This window comes from Bombus affinis, chromosome 15, assembly GCF_024516045.1.
Source record: "Bombus affinis isolate iyBomAffi1 chromosome 15, iyBomAffi1.2, whole genome shotgun sequence".
NCBI lineage: Eukaryota > Metazoa > Arthropoda > Insecta > Hymenoptera > Apidae > Bombus > Bombus affinis.
This window is the reverse complement of record NC_066358.1, coordinates 5,519,231-5,544,251: the sequence shown is the minus strand read 5'-3', so window position 1 is coordinate 5,544,251 and position 25,021 is coordinate 5,519,231. Positions and strand designations below refer to the sequence as shown.

The window sequence follows — 25,021 nt, the reverse complement described above, 5'->3', positions numbered from 1 at the left end:
CGCCTTCAACCGGCAGAGGGGTTCTGGTAGAAGCCGCGGCGTTTTAGCATGTTAAACGCGTGGGAATTGTCACGGAGTGCTCGTAATTCCTGAAAGAGCTGCTGGGTAGGTTTGTTTGCACGCGCGAGCCAATGCCACGCAATGGCTTAAGGCTTTTTCTTGCGGCGCCGCACCGCCCGAGGATTATTTTCCACAGCTCGCTGCGAAACAAATCGCGCTGATAACGACCAACTCTCTGAACAGCTTTCTATGCCTGTGTAATCCGGTGCAAAGCATCGTGCAAAGCTTCGCTGACGCTGCGAAAATATAGGGAGAGTTCTCTCCCTCCCTCTCTCTCACTCTCTCTCTTTCTCTTTTTTCTTTTCTCCCTTTTCTCGTCCCTGAGACTGTCGGCAGTGTTCTTTTGACTGCGATATTGTTCGTTAAACGAATGTTTACGCTTTCACGACCAAGTTCAATGAAAGAACGGTGTGAAGCTGTAGTTTCGTTTGACATGTTTGTTCTCGCGCGTTTCAACCGATTATGGTTGTCTTTTCTGTTCGTTTCGTGGATTTGAGTGATAGCATTGTTTCGCAATGGAGAGGTTTGTCGTGATCGAAGAATGAATTCTATACGAGTGTCTCGCGTTCGTCTAAAAGATTAATCTTCCTTAATTGTTTGGTAATAATATTCGAGAGATGAAAAGGTATGGTATTTCGTTCATCATTAATTGAAGGACGAATTGTATCGCGGAATCTGTTTAAGAGATTAATTGCTCGCTGTAATTTCTTGTGTAAGGTTGTACGGAAATAATATTTGAAAAGTGAAATGGTATGGTATTTCGTTTGTCATAATTGTTCTGACGCGTGGTGCTTTAACTCTGCTGTAAGCTGGTGAGGTTTATTGTAACTGGAGAACGAATTGTGCCGCAGAATCTGTTTAAAAGATTAATTTTCTTAATCGTAGGAAAGGATTTCAAATAATAATTTCGTTATTAAATGGAGAGGTTTGCCAAGGTTGAACATTGAATTGCACAGGAGTGTCCTGTGTCCGTTTAAAAGATTGATTTCCTTCACTGTATAAAAATCCTATTTAACTTCGTAATGGTGTGTCCGTAGTGAATTGTGTTGAATTAAATACACCAACCATGAAAATAATTAAAATTGAATGTAGATGGTTGAATAATGTAGTTTTATTAACGCGATAACTACTTCGAGCAAGTTTAAGCTTGGTGCAGAATACTCTTGGCCTTTCCCTGTCAGAACTTTGTCAGGAAACATAAATAACGAAGAGCTGTTACTTCTTAAAAGTACGTAGAACAAAAATGAGGGGGAAATACGGTACTTCATTCTGCTGTTCCGAAATTAATTAAGTTGGCGAGTACGAAATGTTGTTTCTGTTGGACGTTAAGTTTGATGGGCTGATAGCTAGTTATTAAATTTCATCTTAATGCAATTTTTAACGAGTTATAAACAATATATAAAATTAAAATTACGAATTTTAAAACCGATGATTTTTCTACAATTTTCAATTTAATAAATCCAACTAAATGTTTCTTCTAATCGAGAATCCATCTTTTACACGCTTTAATCTACTGCGCATTCAAGAGGGTACTAATATTCAAATTTCTAAAAGAAGATCAAATAAAACTGCCTCTATATCATATTGCGGTTACTTCATTCCAATAATTACAACAACGACTGAAATCACAACATGTTTGTTACAACAATAACAAACCGTAGACAATTGGAAATATTTCTTTGCGTTCCATCCTCCATCTCCTGTAAACCAAATCTTTCTTTACTCTCGTGCTTCCGTGCAAAACAACGTTTCCGCAGCCTGGAAACTCGCATACCACTAAAAAAATACACAACAACCCATCTTACCAAGCCAGTCGCCGCTCTCAAATACTCGAAACCGCCTTTCCGCAAGCTCTTCCGCTGTTAGCGAAGTAAGGGAACGATGGGGAAATTAGTTTGAGGGGAACAGATTAGGAGGCGAATTAGCCGTGTTTGCGCAGTCGTCTGCAGAACTTCTAATTCCACGTCGTTCTAGTTACGCAGAAATGACTGAGGCGAGCGAAAACGAACACTGGGATTCGCTGATTGCATGCGTTCATTGCGATGGATTACGGTCTACCATATTGTGCGGTAACGATGCATAAAGAGAGAGAGAGACAGAGAGAGTATATGCTCCTAATTATAAACATTAGAACACTTGTTATCTTCATACAGAAGATCATAGTTGATCTAGATTATTAGCGAAATAACTAATTAGAATCTTGAGTTTGTACAACGTAATGATTCAGATTATAGGGCAACAAATAGTGAAAATTACTTGCAAGAATTTTTAAACAGTATAACGAAATATTTAACAATTATATAGTGGACTTACGAAAACATTCCAGTATTTGAACATTTGAGCACACGGTACATTTTTTTATTTCATTTAATTTCAATTAAAAAGCAAATCAGGAATTTATATCAAATTCAGCATCGACTCTCATTTCTCATTTCACAATAATGAAATGTCAAAAACTTTCGTATAACATATATAATACATGTATCCAGCAGAATTTCCTATAATAAGTATTCGAATAGTTTCATGAGCCACTGTATATCCAATACACTACTAAAACCTCTATAACGTAATTCCTCCTATCCACCGGTTCTATTTTTGATTCGGAACTTCATCTACTAGCTCTATACAGGGTGGTCCGTAACTGGTGGCACAATTGGGTACAGAGTGACGAGTGTACAAATGAAGCGAATATATAGAACGAAATTTGTTCATATGACGTTTCGTTTCCGAGGAAATCGAGTTAAAAAATTTGTCAGCTATACTCAAACGCGTGGCTAATTCCGGGCTGAACAGGAGCAAACGATCAATGAGAGGATAAAGTACACGTAAAAATAAATCAGAAACGTCAATAAAATTTGTTGATAAGATGCTCCTTCTTCGAGAAGAATAAATTTGAAAATGTATCTTTTGCGCGTGCAAGTTCAATATTCTTAACTAAACATATTCAAATCTTATTTTCTTAAAGATGAGTGCTTAAGCGAACATATAATATTTTACTCTACAATTTTGACTTATTTTCGCATGTATAACAATCTCCTGCATATTGTTTATTCATGCCAGTCTGTACTCGACTAGTTTTAAATATACTTGATAAACTTCCAAACTCGATTTCCTCGGAAACCAGGAGCACCGCGCGAGAAAATTTAACTCCATATTTTATCTTTACACGTAGGATCATCCTGTACCCGATTGTACCCACCAGTTACCAGGGCGACCGCTCTGTGTAATATTAACTACACCGTGTTCAATGAAACTCTCGAAATGAACAGTTCCTTGTCGATATGGAAAATTAATAACATTAGCCAGGTAAAGAGGGAGTATAGGATTCTAGGGCGTTTGCTTCGGTATTCATAAGTCACGACTTTCCTCGTCAACTCTAACAGGTGAGGCGGAGTAATTCAATATCTTACGAGAGGTAATGGCTTTAGGGTTTGACAGTCGTAGCCCCAAGATGAACGTAAACTCTCCATCATCGGAGGAAAATCAACGGGGGGTTTGTAACCAGTGGCGGTAAACGTCGGAACAACCCTGGTAAAAGGAAAGGTGGAGAGAGAAAGAGGGGAAAAGCTGTGTAGTTTCGTCAGTAAGATGGATGAGCCTCGGGTCATTCAGAACGGATTAATTTCAATATCCTGTTAATTTGACCTGTCGCGTCGACTTTAAACGCACCCAGGTTTACCCTGCGCTTCATTCCCTGCTGGAAAATTTACTAGAGGAGGGCGATGGCGTTCGTCTTCCCCGCTGCGGTCACGTTCAGGAACGATCGAGCTTTAATCGCTAGGAAATAAACGCTTGCTTCGTTGTGGTAATTGTTTCCAGCCACTGCTATTTCTCGTTCCTACGTGTTCCATTTTCGATGCCACCAACTAAGTGTTAATGGTGAATGTTTAGCGTTTTCAGTAGTTTAGAGCTTCGCGTTTCGGATTCTCCATCTTGCCAACTATTGAATTTTTTAGCCTTTCGATTTACCCACCATGGAATTTAAGTTACGCAATTTTCAGATACTTGAATTTTTTGCACCCGAAGTAGTCGAAGTTCGAAATTTGTAAGTATGCGATTTTACAAATTTTAGGAAGCTTGCACCTGCGGACACTCCTAGCGCAGTTCTACGCGTGTAGAGCTTTTTCGATGGACCCTCGTCTACTAACGAACATAACCGCGTGTTCCTCGATCGACTCCATAAATAATCGCAGCGTCTGCTCCTTTTACATTCGCAAATTTCCAGTACAGTCCAAACGAATGTGCGTTTTTAGAGCGCGCATCGAGGAGAAAAAATAAATCGGCAAAATCTGCTAGTATTCAATCATTAAATTATGAAGGGTTTTCAATGAATCCTGTGCATAGAGCACCTGTGAAATTTCAACGTCGTTGTATCGGCCATGAATTATTCCCCCGCTCATTATTCTTCTCTCTTTGTCATCGCGCACCGTCGAATCATTTCTGATACATTAAACTTTTAACCGTTCAATCGGTTTACGAATCTCGATTTCACGTCGCAGTTTATACAATTGTAAAAGAGAGATTCCAAATCGAAAATAAAATTTATTTTTAATCCGCGGAAATTTTCTCGCCGAAGTCATTAAGTGTTTGCGATATTTTTAATGAATTTCGATCTCGAGGAAACGTTTTCTGTCTGAAAACGTCCCATCTCGAAACTTCCGAAACCGAGACGAAACTTTTTATGGTGAAACTTGGAAAACTGTTGGAAATGCTCGACTTTAAAAATTCTTTGTTCCATGATACTGTCTATACCTTTGCTCGTTAAAACTTTCCTCTTGCCACTCGCTAATTTACCTCAAATTTCTTGCGATTTTCATTCTGCCGCATTAACGACTTCCCTAGTTCCCTAGTTTCGAATGATCAACTCATCCCCGAGTATTTAAAATTTGCCTCTTCGTTTATTAAAATTTTACCCGAATTAAGCCTCCCGCCGCGAGCTTCTTCTTGAAAAGTTTCTCACCTTCCTCCCTAATAGATTCCTGCAAATATCTCTTACAGACATCTGGAGTATTTAATTTCTCGTCTGTGTCTTTCGACTTTGTACAGAATTTCGATTTTGCAAAGAATTACAAACATTATGTTATATCATTCATTACAAAAATCCACAGAGCTTGCAATTTCGAATGAACGAAGCTTGTTATTTCTGTTATTCCGCGGACAGTGGTAAACAGGTAATTAAGGATATTTATTGATAGTGCTTCAATGCCCTGATTTATCCATTATTTGACGTTTAACATACGCAGATACACAAATTGGACAGTCGGTGATTCATCGTTTGTCGTTAAATATTTACCACCTTGTCTATTTGTCAACTTGTCGTTCGCTAATTTGACACTGGCTATCCGGTAATTCGCCACCTCCTCCGGCTAATAATTTGCTCCGATTGGGTGTTGTCGATCGATAACTATAATCACGTCTACATGGAGTTTCTTCAATCAGGGGGAGGAACTCCGGCAGAGTCATAAAATCGCCTAACATAAAACGTGTAACTGAAGATACCTACGAAACGAGCGAATTACGACGCGTCTAAGCACCCTGTTAAATTTGAATGATCAAAAGCGTAACATAATTTTTCTTGTAAAACTCGTTCCAGTATCCTTGTTTCATTGGCTGATTTAAAATTCCAAAATTTATAGGGGGCGAATAGACATTTTCTGAATAGAAAATTCATCGAAGGAGATCGTGTCGGTAAAATTTTCTCAGAAAACGAGAATTAGTGCGTGCTATTAGCGCATTAGTAAATCGTACCACATAATTATTAAAGTTTATATAATTTATACGTTCGCTTGTATATGATTTCCATTATTATCTTTATGTTATTTGAATGTTATACTTTTTCATTCTCTTTGCTCACGAAATTATTTCTTGCAGTGAATTAATTATTTTATCAAAAACACGTGAACTGACGTAACAATACGATATATTGGTTTTAATATTTCATTGGTAAGAAACCATTAACACATTCGCTGCAATTAAAATATATTTGCCAGTTCGCTACATTTTTCTCGTCAGAAATGTTTTTACTTCGAATAATATTTATTTTAGTAGCGGCCACTTTCTTCTTTTCTCTTGTTAAATTTTTCTGTCCGAATACATCCATTTGAGAACAAAATACAATGGAACCTATGGACGAGCTGTTGGGTAACTGAAGATTAAACACATACCATAACACATCGCGCCTTGTTTTGGATTTTTGTTCCCGTGTTATTACTTACAGTTTCAGTTATCTGTATTATTCGTAATAATGAATTTTCCGTAAATAAATAAATAAAATTAGAAGAAATCGCTAAACTGATTAATCCCCAAAATATCACTTATAAATAGTAAAGTACGTGATAACCATCGAATTGAATTTGCTGTCGCTTGAAAAATCGTCGGATAATTGGAATCGATCGAGTAATTCGTCACCCGCAGGGCTATCGATGCAAATCCATGTAAATCAAGGTAGCAGTTTGACCCGAAGCTAACCTGAATATAAATAAATAAATTTAGGAAAAATTCACGATTGTGAATTTCCTGTAAATAAATAAACAAAATTAGAAAAAGAACCATTAAGCTGCGTAATTACCAAAGTATCGTTTATAGAGAAATGAACCTTTCAAACTCATGAAGCTATCGACGCTGGTGATTTGACTTGAAAAATCGCCGGATAATTCGAATCGATCGGGTAATTCGTTACCCGCAGGGCGATCGATCCAAATTAATGCAAATGAAGCCAGTAGTTTGATCCCGTTGCAGGCCGGACTGCGCGCCAGTGGTAGTGGAACGTTATAAATCAGACGTAACAGCCTCGGACCTGAACGCTTGACATAAGGACGCTTGATTGCCGGTATCCAAGCGTGTCGCAAGATTGCCATTCCGAAGCTTGCAATATTCGCCGTTGTTTCCCCTATGGAGGAACGAGCAGCTCGTTTCGAGTACCGAAGTTATAATTTATATCGTGGCGGAAAAACGACGACGGAACAACACGTAGTCCGTGGCAGCATTGTATCGTAACACGATAGTTTATGCATTTTTCCACGGAGCTGATCTTTTTTTACGGTTATCGAGGCACGAGCCGTGAATTCCAGTTGAACAGTAAAATTACGATACCCGTTACGATGGCTACGAAATTGTTATCGACCATCCGTTTATCACGTCCTCGGGAAAATTAGTTTTTGTTGTCGCGACATAGTATTATAACCGTTAAAGGTAATGGAATGTTCGATACGATAAATCGCGCGATGAAAGTGGGCCGATGATGTTTATGGCGATCCTCTCTGTTTTGCTTGCTTTATTAGGAGATATTTCATCAGGATCGTAAACCACTCGCAACTACGTGATACTAAGATTCGGACTAAAGGAAATTTTTCCTGACAAGCACCGGTGAAAATGTATGTGCGATATATCTTCTGTGAGATATAAGGATGCTTTAGAGGGATATATCGATAACCTGGATATAAATAAATATCGATGGATTAAAATATCATGGAAATATGTATCACATAAGTGATCATTTTCTGAATAATTTCTCATTGACAGACTCCATAACCTTTTGCGTATCGTTACATTTTTCTTAATTGTAAATTAGATTGTAATCACATTTGCTAGGATAAACTAATTTTCTAACTGAAATTTATTTATCTCTACTAATTTTTAATTTTGTAATTAAGTATCTGGTTAACGCGTTAAGTAATAATGTTACTAGTATAGTAGCAATGTTAATGTAGTAATGTACATTATTGCTCACTGTTAATTCTAACATAAAGATAATGAAACGTTCGTAACGATTTATTTAAAATCGTCACTTTGTTTAGCTTCGTTTCGAATAAAATTTTGTCAAGCTTAATGGAAATTGACAACAGTGAAGATAAAACGGGAAGATTAAATATGTCGAGACAATCAGAAGTTACAGGTTGGCTAAACGTTGTTAGTTACGCGGCAACGAGAGTGGAACGCTCAGGAGTGTTGATTGTCCTGCGTTTCGTTGGTTTATTCAATTAGGTGACTCTCTGGACACCCGGTAGGTGGTCGTTATCGTCGTCTAAAGTGTACGCGTGTAAACCGCGTATAGGGATACAACAAAACTGTGCTGTACGATAAGCCGAATATCCTTGGCTTTATATATTTATGTATCAAACATTGATAAGTGTTGAGGGGGAAAAAACGACGTCGTCGCGCTAGAATATCGAAAATCGATTACCCTCGCTTTACTACCTGGCTTGTATCTACGAAAAGTGGATGCGCATTGAAATAGATTGAATTCGTAGTCGCACCTTCGAAGGAATTTCGAGTAGAAAGTCACATCGGGAATTTTTTCGGCTATCGATCGCCCTGTGTGTACAATCGCAGAAACTTACTTTATTTTATTTATCGTTATTGTTTCGACTCGTTTACTGTTGAAACGTAACTGTCGAAGTAATACCATTGGTATCTTAATTCACATTTTAGTAAATGTTACTTAGAAACACCAAGATGAAATAAATATTTTTTTTTGTAAGCTCTTCGCGTTTCCTGAAAATCCTGTCGCTTTCATGAAAATTATGTCGCTTTGTTTATATGATAATTTTGCAAAGATACAATGCTTGCAGTTTTTTCTTCAAGTTTTACTATGAACTTCTCCTACAACCCGATAAATATTCAGTTCCTCGACAACGTTAAACGCTTCGTCCGCGTAATAACTTGCAACAACTTGCTACTCGCGCGATCCGGTTAATCATACACCCTTTACTCAAATTAAAACTGGAGCGCCCTTGAGTAGCTTGCTCGTAGCCAACAGTTCGTAGAACACGCGAAGCCTAGTCTAGCGTCGCAGAGAGTTTAGTGTTTGTTCAACATGGGGCTACGCTATATCTGATCTATGCGCATAGAAATTGCGGCGTAAGCTGCGCACCGCGGCGGGAGTAAGTCGGCAGACGGAGATTTAGATTAGACACGGATTAGTCTGGACAAAACTGCAGTGTTGGGACCCGTAGATTTCCGGATTCGACCGTTTGGTTCACGTCTGCGGATACGTCCTTCCACCGACCGGGCAAATTAGATTGGCAGAAGCACGTGTGTCGCGTGGATACGTTGTGAGACATCTTTGTCACCTCGGCTTTCTCGCCCGCGAGATATGGAGCAAATTGAAACGAGCTTTCTCTTCAGACAAGCTTTGATCCATGTAGAATGAAGTTTCGGGTCAAGATAGAGGGAAATTCAGTAACGAAAGTTTGTCTGACTTGCGAATTTTGACCACTTGAAAAGCGTTATCTGACTAAAACTTTGTTTCAGCTTTAAATTAATTAACACTTCGACTGTCAGCTTATTCAATTTTCTGAGACCATTAAAACAAGATAAACACGAACCAATAAGTTTCTGATAATCCGAATGACTGAGATAACGTTGTTAGGAAAAAGTGTACAAACACGATATAATACTTTGCAAAATTTGATACAATATGATATTTGTAGCATAGTTCGATCTGCTGCGTTTGCCAGGAAAAAAATATATGAAATTCGCGTGACAGTCAATGAGTCAAATGAATAGAAATGATTTGTTTGCCTGGATGAAATTTTGCTCTAGATGCCAGTGAATAAAATTCGATTTTTCTTCTGTCGTAGATATCACTGGACAAATTTTCCTCTAGATGGAATTTTCCCCTGACGATGCGATAATTGTCACCGATTCAAATTTCCCATGGATAAAATTTTTTCCTCTAGTGATAACTGGAATTTCTTCCTAGAGATGTGATAGTCGTCGGTGAATGAAATTTCCTCTAGATGAAATTTTTCGCTAGCAACGTGACAGTCGTTAGTGAATGGCATTTCCATTGAATGAAATTTTTTCTAGCCTTGCGATAGATATCAGTGAATAAAGTTTCTTCTAGCGGTGGAAAAAATCTTTTTCGCGTACAATCGCAGCGCAGCTTGGAAAATATTCTTTTCCTAAATTGGCGAGTAAAAATTGCCTCTTTTTCTTCGATTTTTCCTACATGAGAACATGTTCGAACTCGTTAACGAGAAACGATCCATAAATTGGAACGTGGTGAAATCAGTACGAATTTAGACTGGCAAAGAATCGAATACTTCCGGCTAATGATAGATCGATTAACTGGCAGTAAATCGATCCACATTAATGCAAATGGAGCCAGGTCTGATCGCGTTACAACCTCCAGTACACTTACATCGCTGGCTGAACGTATAAATCAGTCTTAACAACGTCGAATCGCAACGTCTAACGTAAGGCCTGTCATGCTTGACCCTCACCCTGAAAACATTTATGTAACATCCTTTAGATTCAACTCTTGGCTATTTTGCGCCTCTAACAACATAAGCCAAATATTTGATTCGGCCGTCTAATCAGAATTGATCAATCAATTCATCACCGTGAAATGATTGATCACCACGATCGATCAATTTCATCGACCCTCGATATCTTCTCATAATGTTAATAAAATGAACCGTTTCTGCCCAGTTTGCATAGAAATAAAATTATCCTGCGAAACTTTGTTCCTCTTAAACGTATTTTGGTTATTTTTATAATTTTCAAAATATTACAATGTAAATGATACAAGCGAGGATATTTCTTAGCCTTTTGTCGATTATTTATTCGCTTGATCATAGTAATCTTAATAATATACAAAAGTTGGGCGTTTTCTATTTCTCAATAGATGTATTTAAATGTTAGAATTAACGACTCGAAATTTAATAGACACTTTGAATGACAATAGTTATAACTGCAGACTATGAATTTTTATGAATTTTTTATCAACTGGCGACTACCGAAATTCCTTTGTTTGCTGTATCGTATAATCCCGTCTGTGAACTTCGTAACAATCAAATACGGACTTACATTTTTACAGAACGCCACTTGACGAAATCTTGTTATTCTCTATGCAATTTGCTCTCTGAACGTTATAAAAAATGCGAATTTCTATTATATTTTCCCGACACACAACTAAAGAAATTCTTCTATTTGCAATATAATTTGCTCTCTGAACTTTATACGAGCTAGCAGATGAATCTCTAAATGCCAATTCCCCGATCGTCTCGTTAGTACGAGAGTAACCATTTGCATAGTAGCAAAATCAATTGGAAAGCGCGTATCTCTCGATATCCATCGAAGCATAGCTTTCAAACTTGATCAACTTCCGTGCACAACAAACTGGAAACAAGCCGCGGTATTTATACCGTAGCGCTCAATTTCCCTGCAAAAGAATGCAAAAGAAACCGCAAAACCGCGAAAGCCAGTATCCAGAATGGAGTACATCGGCAACTTTCTTCCCCCTTGCAGCCCTCGGTCCTTTCCTCGTGGCCGCGTGTGGCTAAAGTAAACAAAGAGAGAGCTCGTTGCAATGCAAATTCACGACGGTTCTCGCGATTACAAAGCCATTAAAGAGCAGCCTATGCAAATGAGAGCGCGTTATATCCCTCCCCGTTATCGTTTTTCTCGCGCTTCTCTCTTGTTTCTTTTTTCCCTTTTGTCCTTTTCTAACTCTTGGCCGGGTTTTCCTCTTCAGCTACTACTTGGCAACGACGGAAGAGGAGTCGGCGGTGCAACATTTGTACAGGATATCCACGAAGACCGGTGGAGGGCGGAAACCAAAGTGTTTAAGCTGCGGCATCGTACGGGAAACCGATAGGAACCGGTGCCTCTATAATACCGCGAAATTTTCCACGGATCATTCGCATTACGTGCTCACTTGCGCCGGACCTGGAGTGCCTGACATCGTCATTTACAACAAGGTAAGTTTAAACTACGTATGGGTAACGCGTAGAAAGTCGTACACTTGAAACATTTTGGTCGCAGGATGTTTAATTCCAATTTTTGAAATTTTACTGTCAACACACTTTATCGATCTATGCAATATAATCTAATTTTATGAATTTCCTCTGCTGTTTGTTTCGTGGAGTTAACTAATTATGCCACGATAAAATTTATTCTGAGAAAGATGATATTTATGATTGATATATTTATTTATGGTGAAGTAATCTTGTTATCTAAGGACTCTATTAGCCTCAATCCGATCGAGTATCAAGCTACAGATAAAATAGAGAAATTTCCGCCAAATTGATAAAGAGACTATCGCGATTAAATCTCATAATAATATTTAACGCCTGCAGTCTACTAATGGAGCACAGAATCAAAACGGTAATTAACAGCGTAATTAGTATCGAATTAATCATAAACTAACCACTGACTGTAAGCGGTGTTTGTATCCATAATTCGTTGCGTGTATGCAGCGACTATAGAGTCGGCGTTAGAAATAAAAGGATTAAAAAGTTTCAAATTGAAATCCACGTTTGAAGGAGCGGAAAATTCTTCGATATAACAATACGACAATAGGTGAACGGAAGAACAATTCGTGTTCTTTCGAAATTTTGCTTGGTATCTCACTCTTGCTTCACGCCTCGACAAAATTGGCAGACGTATTTCACCGGTGATATTCCATCTCTGAAACCCGAAAGGTCTCGAATCCATTTCAACTGCCGCGAAAATCTGTTTGCCATGGATTCGCCGAATTTTAATCCCACACATACGACATAATTTTCCCTAGCTACGTTTCCCTCTATAACTCACGCAAATATATGTATTTCGTCGTTTCCCACTGGCAGCTCCCTTCGGCTGACTGAATAAACGAACTAGCTGACATGTTTCGCGTCGGTTCTTCGCTAAAAAAAACGCAAACCAGTCTGGTAGAACGGCGATGACGCATTCCTTTAAAAATTAATCAATTGTTGTGTACAAAATTTTCCAGCATTTCTACCGCTCTTTACGAGTCACGGTATAATTATTACGTTTGTACGGCACTCGTTCTTCCAACCCGTTAATTTCAAAGTAATTTGGAAAATCGTAACACACGCGAACAAACAATAACAGCAAGGAATAATTAAAATCTTGCGAAGATGTTGATTATCAGCGAACAATGGATGTTAAGTCCATTGATATTTAGATCTTTAGAAACGCGTTTGCAAAGCAATTATGATTTTATTCGCTAAAGCGCAGCATAAATTGAAAGGGAACCAATGATCAAAACCTGGCCTAAATTCTGACGTCTGAGCAACAAGAGCGGCGAGAACGAAGAAAGAAATGCTAAAGAATTCGATTTCTAGGATCGTTCGGTGCATAAGCAACGGCCACCGATAAATCGTCGATCCTCCATGGGCCGAATGATTTGTCAGTGTCCAGGAAGCGGTGGCGTTCGGGCCACCTCGACGGTTCTCTATCTCTGTTTTGTGCTGGCGCTTATTGTCAAAGAGGCACCTCCTCGTGGGAAAGCGAGGCGAATAGACGCGACAGATTTAAACGCGCGAGTAGAACCGGCAACCTGACTATCCGGTACCTCGATAACCCGAAGTTCCACCGCCGCCACTAAAACCTTCTTTACCTCTCAGCGCATCGTTCGCAGAATTTCAGCCTGGCGAGCTTTATTCAAACGATCTGTCTCGTCTCTAACCATACCGGTGCTACCATCGAATTTATTTGGAAATATTGAACTTATAGGAAAATAAAATATTGAAAGTCGGATTGTAAATCCTGGCGATTCCTTCCGATCTTATTCCTTAATACCTTTCCTGCCTGGAACTTTCTAGGATTTATTTCACTTTCCACGGATAATATCGTAAAAGAGATCGTAAATGTCTTTTAATGTTTTTGATTTACTACGATTCACTATAATTACGCAATTGAACGAAATAAATTGATAAAGTCGACCGTGAGTTTTGACAATTCTCTTTCCATCTTACGCTTCTTAATCATTTCCATATAATTTTTATCCGTTGTTTTTCTCCTCCGGCATTTGCTTCTCCTTTCTTTGGGTAATATCGAGAAAAGATCGTAAAAATGGTTAATTTCGATCGATGTTATTACGAATTTAATAGAATCGAGATTCCTGATGTTTCCTAGCGTTTCTCGGTGAATCTTCGTTTCAACCATCTGTTTCCTTTCAACGAGTGGTATTCTACGATAGGAAGTTTGTAATTTTAATTGAATTTCGTAATTTCCATAACCCTGGCCAACGTGGCCGCTATCTTAGCCCCACGAGCAGCTTTTTCTCGTTCTTCGCGGCGGGTTTCATTTTCTCCGAGCATATTTAAAAGCGTGGAAAGTTTATTTGGAAATATTCAAACGAAAATTGAAGTTATCGCAGTTTTGTTTCGTCCCTGCTACCGGCCTCTCATCCTCCTTCTCGTTCAACTCTCGACCGATCGAATTTTAATTTAATTTCTTAATCCTGCTCGTTTAAACTCGCTTCACCACCGTCTTTTGCTCCGTCGCCAGCGAAACGTTTTATTGCTCTCTCCTTCTTTTTCGCTCTGTTTCTTTTCACTTTCCGCTCTCTTCTGCCGGGGCCTCTGAAAATTTCTATGAAAGTATTAAAATTTAATTGTATACCTTTTAGCGAGAAATACGTAACGAAGAAGGGAACGACCGAGGAGGAAGGATGGCGGGGTTGTTATCCAATGAATTCTAAAATTATCGCTTTTAACCGTATCACGAGCATCAGCGAGAATGAATAGAGTATTAAACAATCAGGTTATATGCTTTATAATCGTTTAACAAATCGCCAGCAACAACCTCTAACGGTTCGCTGCGAGGGAAATACGATACCGTTATCAGTTCGTCGAATTAAATAAATTTTCCCGCCGTTTAACAAACAGCAAACACGATCCGACTAGCTCAGCCATTTTGTTCCACCTCCGCGATCACGCGTACACGAGTTTCGATGTCTGACAACGATTACGTGCATACGTAATGGCATCACTGCGTTATTCGAAATCGATACACGCTGCAATTTTTAGTTTCATACTTATTTACTTTGTAAAAATTTATTCCACGGCTTTTCCTTTTTACAGGAATTTTCTTCGCTCTGCTTCTCGATCAATGCTAGTTCGCTCAAAGGATGGCTTTTGAAAGTGGTCTTTGGATTATTTTGTAGAATTTGAGCGCAATTATCATTCGACTGTTTCTTTAACCCAAGCTTCACGTTCGTTACACTCCACAGTTACGATTATGCGTAATTAATAGAACGTGGATTTTTATGCAGTTGTGGGAATTTTGAAAGTGGAAAATTATGGAACACACACAGCATGGAAAGATATATAAGATATTGGAAGTATAGCGCTTGCTATAATACTTGGTAGATGAAAGAATTTTCTACCGAGGTTCGTTACACTTCAGAGTTACGATTATGCGTAATTACCATAACGCGGATTTTTATGCAGTTGTAGGAATTTTGAAAGTGGAAAATTATGGAACACACACAGCATGGAAAGATATATAAAATATTGGAAGTATAGCGCTTGCTATAATACTTGGTAGGTGAAAGAATCTTTTACCGAGGTTCTACCTTCTTAATTATATTCTGGAAGATATGAATTTGCATAAAAATCCTCGGTCTAGTAATTAATTACTTTACCACAATATATGAGCAATTTTATTTTTTTTAAGCAAATTCACTTACTGCATAGCGGTAATAAAAAGGATGTTTCATTCAGCTCTTCGCTCTGCTTTCATAGAATAAAATATTTCACTTCTAAAAACAATGATCTGACCAAGTATACAGGCTGACGTTTTTCAACGTTGTAATTTGATAGTTTGTGCTGTGTTTCATAAATATGAAAATTATATGCGCTCTAAAATATCAAACGGATATGGAAAAATACGTGAAATTCAAGCGAATTCGTAACTGATTCGATATAAAGAGAGAAAATGAATTTGTCCGCCTAATGCTTCAGTCGTGCTTTTTTATTTTTCAATATCATCGAAACGTAAAGTTTCCTTTCGATAAGAAATGTGAGTATTCTATTACATTCCAAAATATCAAATAGGTACAAGTTCACAAGAATTACAGCTCGAGTTTCCTCTGACAACTACCATGGTATTCCAACGATGAAAGTTTCATCCGCGTAGAACTCGAAAACGTTTCCTCGCGCCTCCATTCCAACACTCGAACTCGCACGCTTCCAAAACACTTGCGTATCAACTTTCGATCTCCTGCTCCCCTGCCCCTCAACTTCTAATAGGTCAAACGGAAACTTTCAGTGCTTTCTCAAATTCCTTGCAGCCGTTGCAATTTCAATAAACAGTTTCCCTCGTTTCCCTTCTAAGTTTCGGCATTCGATTTGTGTTGCGTATCAAAGGTACAAGGGAAACCTGTAAAAATGCCACAGACGTTTGTCAATTACCTTTAGCCATATCAAGGTGTTCGCCAATCGAAATGTGTTATTATGCCGCGAATATTTTCATAAAGATCATTAAGGAAGTGGAACCTAAACAGAAATCTGTTTATTCATTAAATGTCATAGCGTGCACTCCGTTTTGGATATTCTGTATGTGTTCGTAAAAGTTGGTATCGAACTTGAAAAGTGCATAGTGCTGGCCAAAATCAGCAAAAAGATCCTAGTAAACGCCGGTCCGAAAACCATTAGTTTGCAAGTTACGAGATGCTTGGCGCATAAAACTATAATTTATAGCGTGCAGCTTCGTTGAATGAGTTGATACAACGAATCGTAAACTGCTGCCAAGTGATAAAAGAGAACTGCCGGGCATCTTGCGACACGTGCGTGCACCTACGAGCAGACGCGTGGAAGTAAGTGTGTGCCGAAACGAACGAGGAACGTATCGAACAATACAGTGACAAAAACTTGTCGTAATTTCGAAATTAATGGTTTTCAGACCCTTGCTTATTCAGATGTTTTTGCTTGTTTTAACGACTACGCTCCTGAAGCTTGGCGCCAACCGTAAACATCCTGTGGGCGCATTCTGTGCATTCTTGCACCTTTAATTTAATAAAAACACAATTTATCGCAAGACGCGTGCACTACAGCGAATTATTAAGTTTCCTGCGTTCTCAAGCGTCTTTCCGCCGACGATCCTCAAAAAAATTTATGTATTATAGCACTTTGTTAATCGGTAGGTAAGTTACACGAAACGGATACGTACCAACAGTGTCTAATTTCATTATAATTTCTTTCCCGCTCATTTTCACCTTCGCATTTCGTTGCAACCAGAAGATTCGGTTCATAAGATTCGCGACGCAATCGTACGGAGCAAAATCGACATGTGAAACATCGCGGTTCGATCTTGCTCGACCGTACACTTCTACACTTTATCGCTAAAATTAAAAATATTAAATGAAAATATAAAAAGCGGAGGATCGTACACTTAAGTGTACAGATCGTAGCATACACTTAAATGTACAGTTTTGCGTGAGTTTCTCACACTCGAAGCTAAAGTTCGTTCAAGCGTTCAAACGATGAGAGGCGTCTTCGCGAGAGAAGCATCGATTATCCTCGAGCTGGTAATTGGATTATCGCTCCTGGGTAGGTGTCGAGGGATGGCGTTTGTCTCGATTGACAAAAACGAGCATGGAAAAAGATGAGAAAAAGGGAAGAGGAGGAGGAGGAGGAAGAGGATTCGACTATTCGGCTTGTCGAGGCGGCACGATTACAGCCGATAATTGGCTTTCCTCGCGGACAAACGCTGTAGACTCTCGGAGAAACTAATTTCCTTTTCCTCGAAGGAGAACCCAGCCGGCGGAAAGTGTTCTTTCTGTTCTTGCCGTCCATTGGCGAACAATCATGGCGGACAAGGGAGGAAACACTTTGCTCGATGATGTAGGATCGACAGGGATTCCACGAGCAGGCGCGATAAGTAGCTGATAAGAATGAAATTTTTGACGGTGCTAGAGACCCGATAACGCGAACCGTGGTTTTTATGATACGCTAAACGATCGTGCGAATAAATCTAATGGTGGGAATTTAATGGCGTGAGAACGCTTCGTCGCTTATCAGAGCTTGATGATGAATAACTGAATATTTTTCGTTCTGAGTTATCATATTTTGAAGAGTCGCGAAAAGTGATTAGTCTAATGCTATTCTGCTTTCGAATGATTTATGGCGTGGGTACTTATGTCGGACCGCGTGTGTGATCAGCGAAAATCGCGCTCTTGTTCGAAGCTTATCTTTCGAGTAATAAATGATTTAATTTCACGGTAAGCAATGTCTAATTAGATGTGGAGGAAATAGAGAGGAATAGTTGAAAGTCAAGATAAATGGCCGCGCGGAGAACGAAATTTACAGAAAGAGAAAGTGAGTGGTGGAAAAGATATATAGACTGCAGGGATGTGTGAAGAAAACACAGGAAAGGAGTGGACACTAGTGGAAATAAATTGAAGTCGATTGACTGATTTATTAGATTTGTAGAAACTTGAGTTTTAGGGCCATTGATCTTTTATCATCTCGACTGTTTAATTAATTACTCAGAATGGTAATTTATATTTAGTAATCTTATTCTATTTATCTCGATGGTTCTTCGTAGCCCCTCGTAAAGTTATTTTTTAATTAATAAAAAGTTTCTTATATTCGATGGAAACGTGCCAGTAATTATTCCTTTCGATTTTACGCGAAAGATCTTTCCAGGTTTTAAAGTATCGAAAGTCTTTGTGTTTGTTAAAACGAGAACAATACTGAAACATGAAAATCGAAGGAATTAAAAACGCGGAATTCACATTTTAAATATTACAAGTTCTTACGTCCAAAGACGTCGAACAAGTGTGAAAGCAGCGAAACAGGCGCAAATCGTGATCTCCTGTGTCGAATTTACCCCGCGATGTCCCATCGGGATTCGAATATCAGAGGCAAGAAAATGAGAGTGATTCCATCAACTAATACACCAAGGTGTTGGTCTGCTCGGGCGATTTATAAATTTTGAATCAATCGCGTGGAAACTCCGGAAAAGCGAGTCGGTAAGTCTATGAGCTGACTGGAAGATTAAACGAGCAGAATAATACATTAAATTCGGCGATGGTTCTCGCCTGACGTAAGGCGTATGTACGTGCTCGACGTTGATGCATGATGGCTTAAAAGTTGGGTCATCCGTTCATAAGATTGCAGGGCAAAGCCTTCGATTTTAAGTCGCCGCGATAAGGGTTGAACTTTGTTTTTCACATGAAATTTGTCTTCCATCCTTTTAACATGATATTTCTTCATTTGGAGGAAATATATAAAACGTCCAAATAATATTCGTTAGAGTAATACGTGGAATAATTCTCTATGCTAAATGTCATTTTTCTAATTATCTTAATAAAAATATGGATTCGCATAAACATTCGCGATTTGTATATCATATGAACACGGAAAAAATGGAGAGTGTCAAGTTTCAACATTTTTCAAAAAACCAAGATATATTTTTCAATATATAATGTCACCACTTTTCTACTTAATTCTAATTACTACGTAATTTTCAACTGTTTCTTGCGATTTTGATCAAAAGATACGTCGTACGTACATCTCAATTTTTAGTATAATAAAACCAGCGTAAAATTTAGAAAATTTTTATTCGAATTCGTACGACATAGCCAGCGATAAAAAACACTCGCCAAAGCGTACGATCAAACGTTACGTTGAAAATTTTTTAAAACTGACATTGCTCGTTGTTCCCGTGGACCTTTATATTCCAAATTGAAATTGATTTGCCTCTTATCACGTTTTAATTTTATAATGAGATTCTTGTTAAAAGGAAACCCAATTAACAGATTAATCTACAAAATGTAGTCTCGTATCGTTAAATCTCGAAAATTCACAGGTCGTAAACGTACGAAACCACGAATAAGAGATAACATAAACTCTGCTGCTGTTTAGTATTCTTTCTTCTATTTCCACTGTCTCGCGAGATATATGTTCCTCGACGAAATAATTCCTCGAGGGTTCGTAAAACGAAGAAGAGAAGGCTTAAAGAGAGAAAATTGGCGAAGCTGGCGGTGGAAAGCTAGTGGACTAACTACTTAGTAGATTCTATCAAGGACAGTAGATGGTAAATCGAAGCAGTATGTGTGTGTAAGAATCGACGGGTAGGCGAAAAGTTCAGGGAATAGGAATCGCCGTGGAAAATCCTCTGGCGGCAGAAGGTGGCGCCGTGTAGTAAAATAAGGGTAAATTAAGGGTCCAAGTTCGAAGAGGTCCTCTGAGAGGATGGCGAGACGCCTTTCGGTATCGATTGAAACTTAGACGCCACTGTTTTTCTACCAACCGTTCCCACCCGCTATTTGGATAAATATTGAACGACCGTGAACCGAGAATCTTCGATAGCTTCTAATACATAGAGCACTGAGCAAAAATCTTGGGCCATCTACCAAATGGTAATACTTTACCTTTAGAGACGAGCAAAAAAATAAAACGAAAGCGAGGAGATAGAAAAATGCTCGAAACAAAAAATATTATTTGGCTAAAAATAATTATCACATTTCGGCAGCGACGATTTTTATGCAAATGACGTTGAATAATTTTTTGTCAGAGCTTTCTCTGTTACAATTTTACTATTCAGGTTATTCAAAAAAATGTCTTTCTTCTCTTAGCATGGTTTCAATGAGTCCACGCGTATTTTATAATTAGAATGACACTCTATTGAAATATTGCCATAAGAATGTATGTATTGGTGATATCAACAAAAATTATTACAAGCAAGATTTTTAATTTCTTTGCTATTTGAACGTATTCGCAAAGAATATGCAGAATACATTTTTGGTACATGTTTTGCTGACAAAGATCTTAGAACGAAATAACGAAATAATCCTAAGAAAATTGCATATTGTCCTCGCCTACAGAAAGGGAGGATCAACAAGATATTAACATAATATTAAATCTACTTTGTACGCTAGTGCCTCGTAGTTTCCTCGCGTCCTCTTCATAATAAGCGTAATGAACTCTAAACATACATTTTCATCTGTACCATTTCTCATGTATATCAAAATTCCTCAGTTTTAAACATGTAATGTCATTAAATTTAAAATAGTGTAAAATTTAATATCAAGTTTTTTTTTATATTTTTGATTTTTATGATATTTCAAACATAATGGATGTATTTGTACTGATAAAAAAATTCTATGAAATACGGTAAACGCAATTAAGAAAAACGTAAAACGATATAAAATACCGCCTGTAACACTAATATAATAAAAATGAAATTTAATTCAACTTGGAAAATTAACTTTCTCTACTTTATCTCTATGGGAATGATGTTTGTCACATTTCCATGCAATTCGCCTTTTCAGGATTCTTCGAAGTTGCTGGCATGGGAGGAGAACGAGGCGGTTTCCGAGATTATCGCGGAGAAATCGCAACCGGTGGTGCGCCGTTACAAGGTGCCGGTTCCCGGAGGATTTGAGGCCCGTGTCAGACTACTGATTCCACCAAATGCTGATTTGTCGGGCGCCACCAAATATCCCATGCTGATTTTCGTGTGAGTAATCTCATTTCTGCACACGGATAGACGGACACAGGGTAAAACCACGAATAAAATCAAGGAGTTCTAGAGGAAGGTAGTTAAGAAGTTATTATTTGAGTCAAGCTACAAAAGGTTAAGAAAATATTACGACGCTTTTGGTACTTTCTAGCGGTCGAAATAAATGGAAATTGGTTTGTGCTTAATTTAGAGACGCTCGCCATAGGAGACTCCTACGTCCATATCGTCTGTGTTATGTAAAAGATCTTAAAATTTCATTAGTACTGTAACGAGATACAACTGTTATAATTATATTGGTTACATTTAAAAACAATCTGAAAATTTATATATTAGAAGCTACAGGGTATTTATTACAAACATACATATTTAATAAAAAATCTATATAAGTAGAGAATAGACATTTTAAACATATAACAAGTGTTAAATTAATAATGATAATGGGTAATTAATTTCGGCGATCTCTACGAAATATATACTTGCGTTAAATATCTTGTAATTTCTACGAATACCCTTAGGTTGGTTTCAAACTTTACCAATATAATCCTGATAGTCGGGTCTCATAATAGTGTTAATGAAATTTCTAAACGTTTCGTATAACACGCACAATATATTCATAACAGTGTCTGCAAGTATTCGAATTTCATTATTCTATGGAAAGTTCGTAATTGAATATTAAGATGTTAAAGCTTGAGTGACTGAAATAACCCTTCCTTACTATATATCTCTCTTCTCTTTCGTTTCCTGTCTTTTTTTTTCTGTGTAAAAATAGAGAAAACGTTTAAAATCGAGCTTGATTTCCCTGGATGTTCCGTTCGCGCAGTTGTCCCTTTTTTCCGCGTATGCAAATGCTGCAGGCCGCCATGAATACGCTTTAATGTCTTCGAAGCGGATCGGAATTATTCGTGCCGAATGGAGAAAAAGAAAGAAACGCGCGCGGAAAATACTCGGGTGGCGCGTTGGCCGCGTCACTAGCAGCGTGTCATTTATCAAAAATTTTTTGCCACCATCTGCCCTATCAGTAGGTGTCGTTCGGGAATATCGTCGTGAAATTCATTCGACTCCGTGTAAACGCGCCTTCTGAATTTTGATGAATCCGCTCTGGCATTTAATTAGCGAATCGAATATGAAAATCGAGGTCTTGCGTGAAACCGTCGCGTATACTTTCCGTATGTCCCACTGATGAGTCGCATAAATCGATTAAACGAACCTTGTTCCCCTCGATTTTTCTTTGGCTCATAAGCACGCAATAATATCTTTGCCGTTAAGAAACGCAAAATGCGCAAAAAGTAGACGTAACATTTCAATATCTACAAATATTCAAAGATACGATATCCGTTGTAATATAATTTTTATTTCGAGTTATATTAATCGGGAGAGAATAGCAGAGTTAAATCCGAGATTTTTCTTGGTCGAACGTTTGTCGAGATATACGAGAGAAACGACGCAAAGAAAGGAAGAAAAACGAATAAAGTTGCGATGAATTGTTGGACAGGTTAATTGATAAATTTGATCGAGGCCGAACTCGGCCAGACGTTAATTCGAGTTTCGAAAATTGGATTGTACGACGAAACTCGTTGCAAACGAATTAGACTGTGTATAAATAGAAACGCACGACTCGATTGAATGATTGAATTAAAGTGAATAATTGAATTAGGTTTTCTTCGTCTATTCGACTGAAATTGTTTGATAATTGTCTGACATTCGTATGTGCGTGCTACTATTGGAAATAGAAAATTTACAGTCTCCAACACCCAAACGTCATAAATTCAATTATCCAACTCTGATTAAATTAAAGATAAAAAGGGAAAGGGCAAAAGCGAAACTACATAATTTCATTCGATCGTATTTTGACAAATATTATCCGCGCGATGTTATACGCTCGTAAATTCAATCAAAAGATCAAATGAAATTTATCGGAGATACCGAACCTCATTACATCGATATATTATATTATAGCAATTCATAATGACGTTACACGATGTGACAATTTATTCATTTCTTATAAATACCACAGCATATCATTTAATTATCAATTAGTTAAATTGTTGATGCATATAATTTATATTTCTCATACTACTACTTCAAAATCTTTTCCATATTAATGGCAATATTATCTATAATGGCAATATAATGTTTCGGTCTGATCAAAATTGCGTTATACTACTTCCTATAAGCTTTCTTCATGAATAAAACGTCATTAGCTTCGATAGTATTTAACTTACATTTACATAACGTGTTCGACGTTACAATTTTTTACAAATTTCCTCGAAAGTTACAAATATCTTCATTAGCTTTTAAAACGGATAAACTTCGCAAAGCAATTTCATCAATTCACTAATATTATCAGCTGTTGAATCATCGTGCAAGGAGATACTGTATGAAGAAAACACGAATCACGATAATTTGTACTGCAAATATCGTCGATTGTTCTAACAATTCTGAAACAAACTATAGACTTCAGCCTGATCTAATCCAATCTCTTCGCAATGCTATAACCCCAGGAGCAATAATCATCCACTGGAGTATTTGAATTTATCAGGAATTTTCTTGCGACAGATACGGAGGTCCAGATTCGTATCAAGTCACGGAGAAGTTCAATGTCGATTGGGGCACGTACCTTGTAACGAACAAGAGTATCATCTATGCAACGATCGACGGCCGTGGTTCCGGTCTAATGGACAACGGCATGCTGTTCGCTGGATATCGAAACTTGGGAACCGTCGAGATCGCTGATCAAATCAACGTAACCAGGTGAGCACTGTCTAGATTTCATCCATAAAAGAAGAAGCCTGGTTACTTTGCATGCTACACCATCTGATACGGTCGAGTCTATTTCGTTCTATCGTAAGGCATATCAAGCGCTGATAGAATTGTAATTTCAATTCGAGGACCGAACCTAATTCGAGCCGATCTCCTGAACAGGAAGTTTCGATCCTATAACGCGATTGTAATTCTGTTCTAAAGAGGATGTTCTAGATCGATTTACTATAAATTCGTTGTCTCTGTATCTAAGAAGAGTGTTTATTAAATGTTTAGTAAAAGTTACGAAGAACCAAGGCTATTCGCGAAACACGGGAGACTCTTTTACTCTGGTCATGGTTGCTCGTGATCGGTTTTAGGCACCGTGTATATAAAGGGCTGAGATTAATCGGGTTGGCCGTTAGAAAAACCGTGTTTGCATCTTAAACAGGATAGTGCTTTAAATTTTAAATATGCCGGGTGTAATTTGCTTTTTTCATCAGGGAATATTGGCGGTGTCAGTGATTCGTGGTGGATGTGATGGTGAAAAATGCAAATGGATTTTAATGTCGTAGTTTCATCGTGTGCCGTTCGCAGGGGCTTTGATCGCGACGCCCCTAATTTCGTTGTTCTACGATCCATTCCCTGTCACGCTCGCGCCCTCGCATTTTCTCTATTTACATGTAAAATGTCCCCGGGTGCAATTTATCGAGTACCGCTTCCGGTCGCTTTAAATGCAAAAAGACGCACTGCCCTTGTTATTCTATGCATTTTTAATGCTCGTACGTCAACAAAAGGGATGCCGATTTATATTTGTACGGGCTGGTCGGTTTTTTATGATTTCGAACGACTCTGCAAACCGATATTGCGGCCGACATCGAGATAAGTCAATTTATGACGTGCCCCCACCCGTCTCTGGCTCGTTTTCTTTTTTCCTTTCACTTTTCTCTCTCTGTCGATCGGTTGATTTATTCGATTGATAGAATGCGAATTTAACAGGTGCTGTACAAATTTAACG

The 25,021-nt window shown here is 38.2% G+C and overlaps 2 protein-coding genes across 8 annotated transcripts in view; both read left to right on the top strand.

Moving 5' to 3' along the window:
* LOC126925057 (14-3-3 protein epsilon) overlaps positions 1-3,856 on the top strand; it is a 296,135-nt gene extending 292,279 nt beyond the window's left edge. Inside the window, exon 4 of the mRNA XM_050740228.1 lies at positions 3,774-3,856. Within this exon, the coding sequence (XP_050596185.1) occupies positions 3,774-3,841 (68 nt within the window). The 3' untranslated portion in view covers positions 3,842-3,856. The remainder of the gene's footprint in view (positions 1-3,773) is intronic.
* Positions 1-25,021, top strand: part of LOC126925044 (venom dipeptidyl peptidase 4) — a 512,928-nt gene that overhangs the window by 254,420 nt on the left and 233,487 nt on the right. For all 7 annotated transcript variants that reach the window (XM_050740197.1, XM_050740202.1, XM_050740200.1 and 4 more), the window contains 3 exons: positions 11,540-11,765; positions 21,074-21,261; positions 23,821-24,015. In XM_050740197.1, coding sequence (XP_050596154.1) covers positions 11,540-11,765; positions 21,074-21,261; positions 23,821-24,015 — 609 coding nt within the window. The remainder of the gene's footprint in view (positions 1-11,539; positions 11,766-21,073; positions 21,262-23,820; positions 24,016-25,021) is intronic.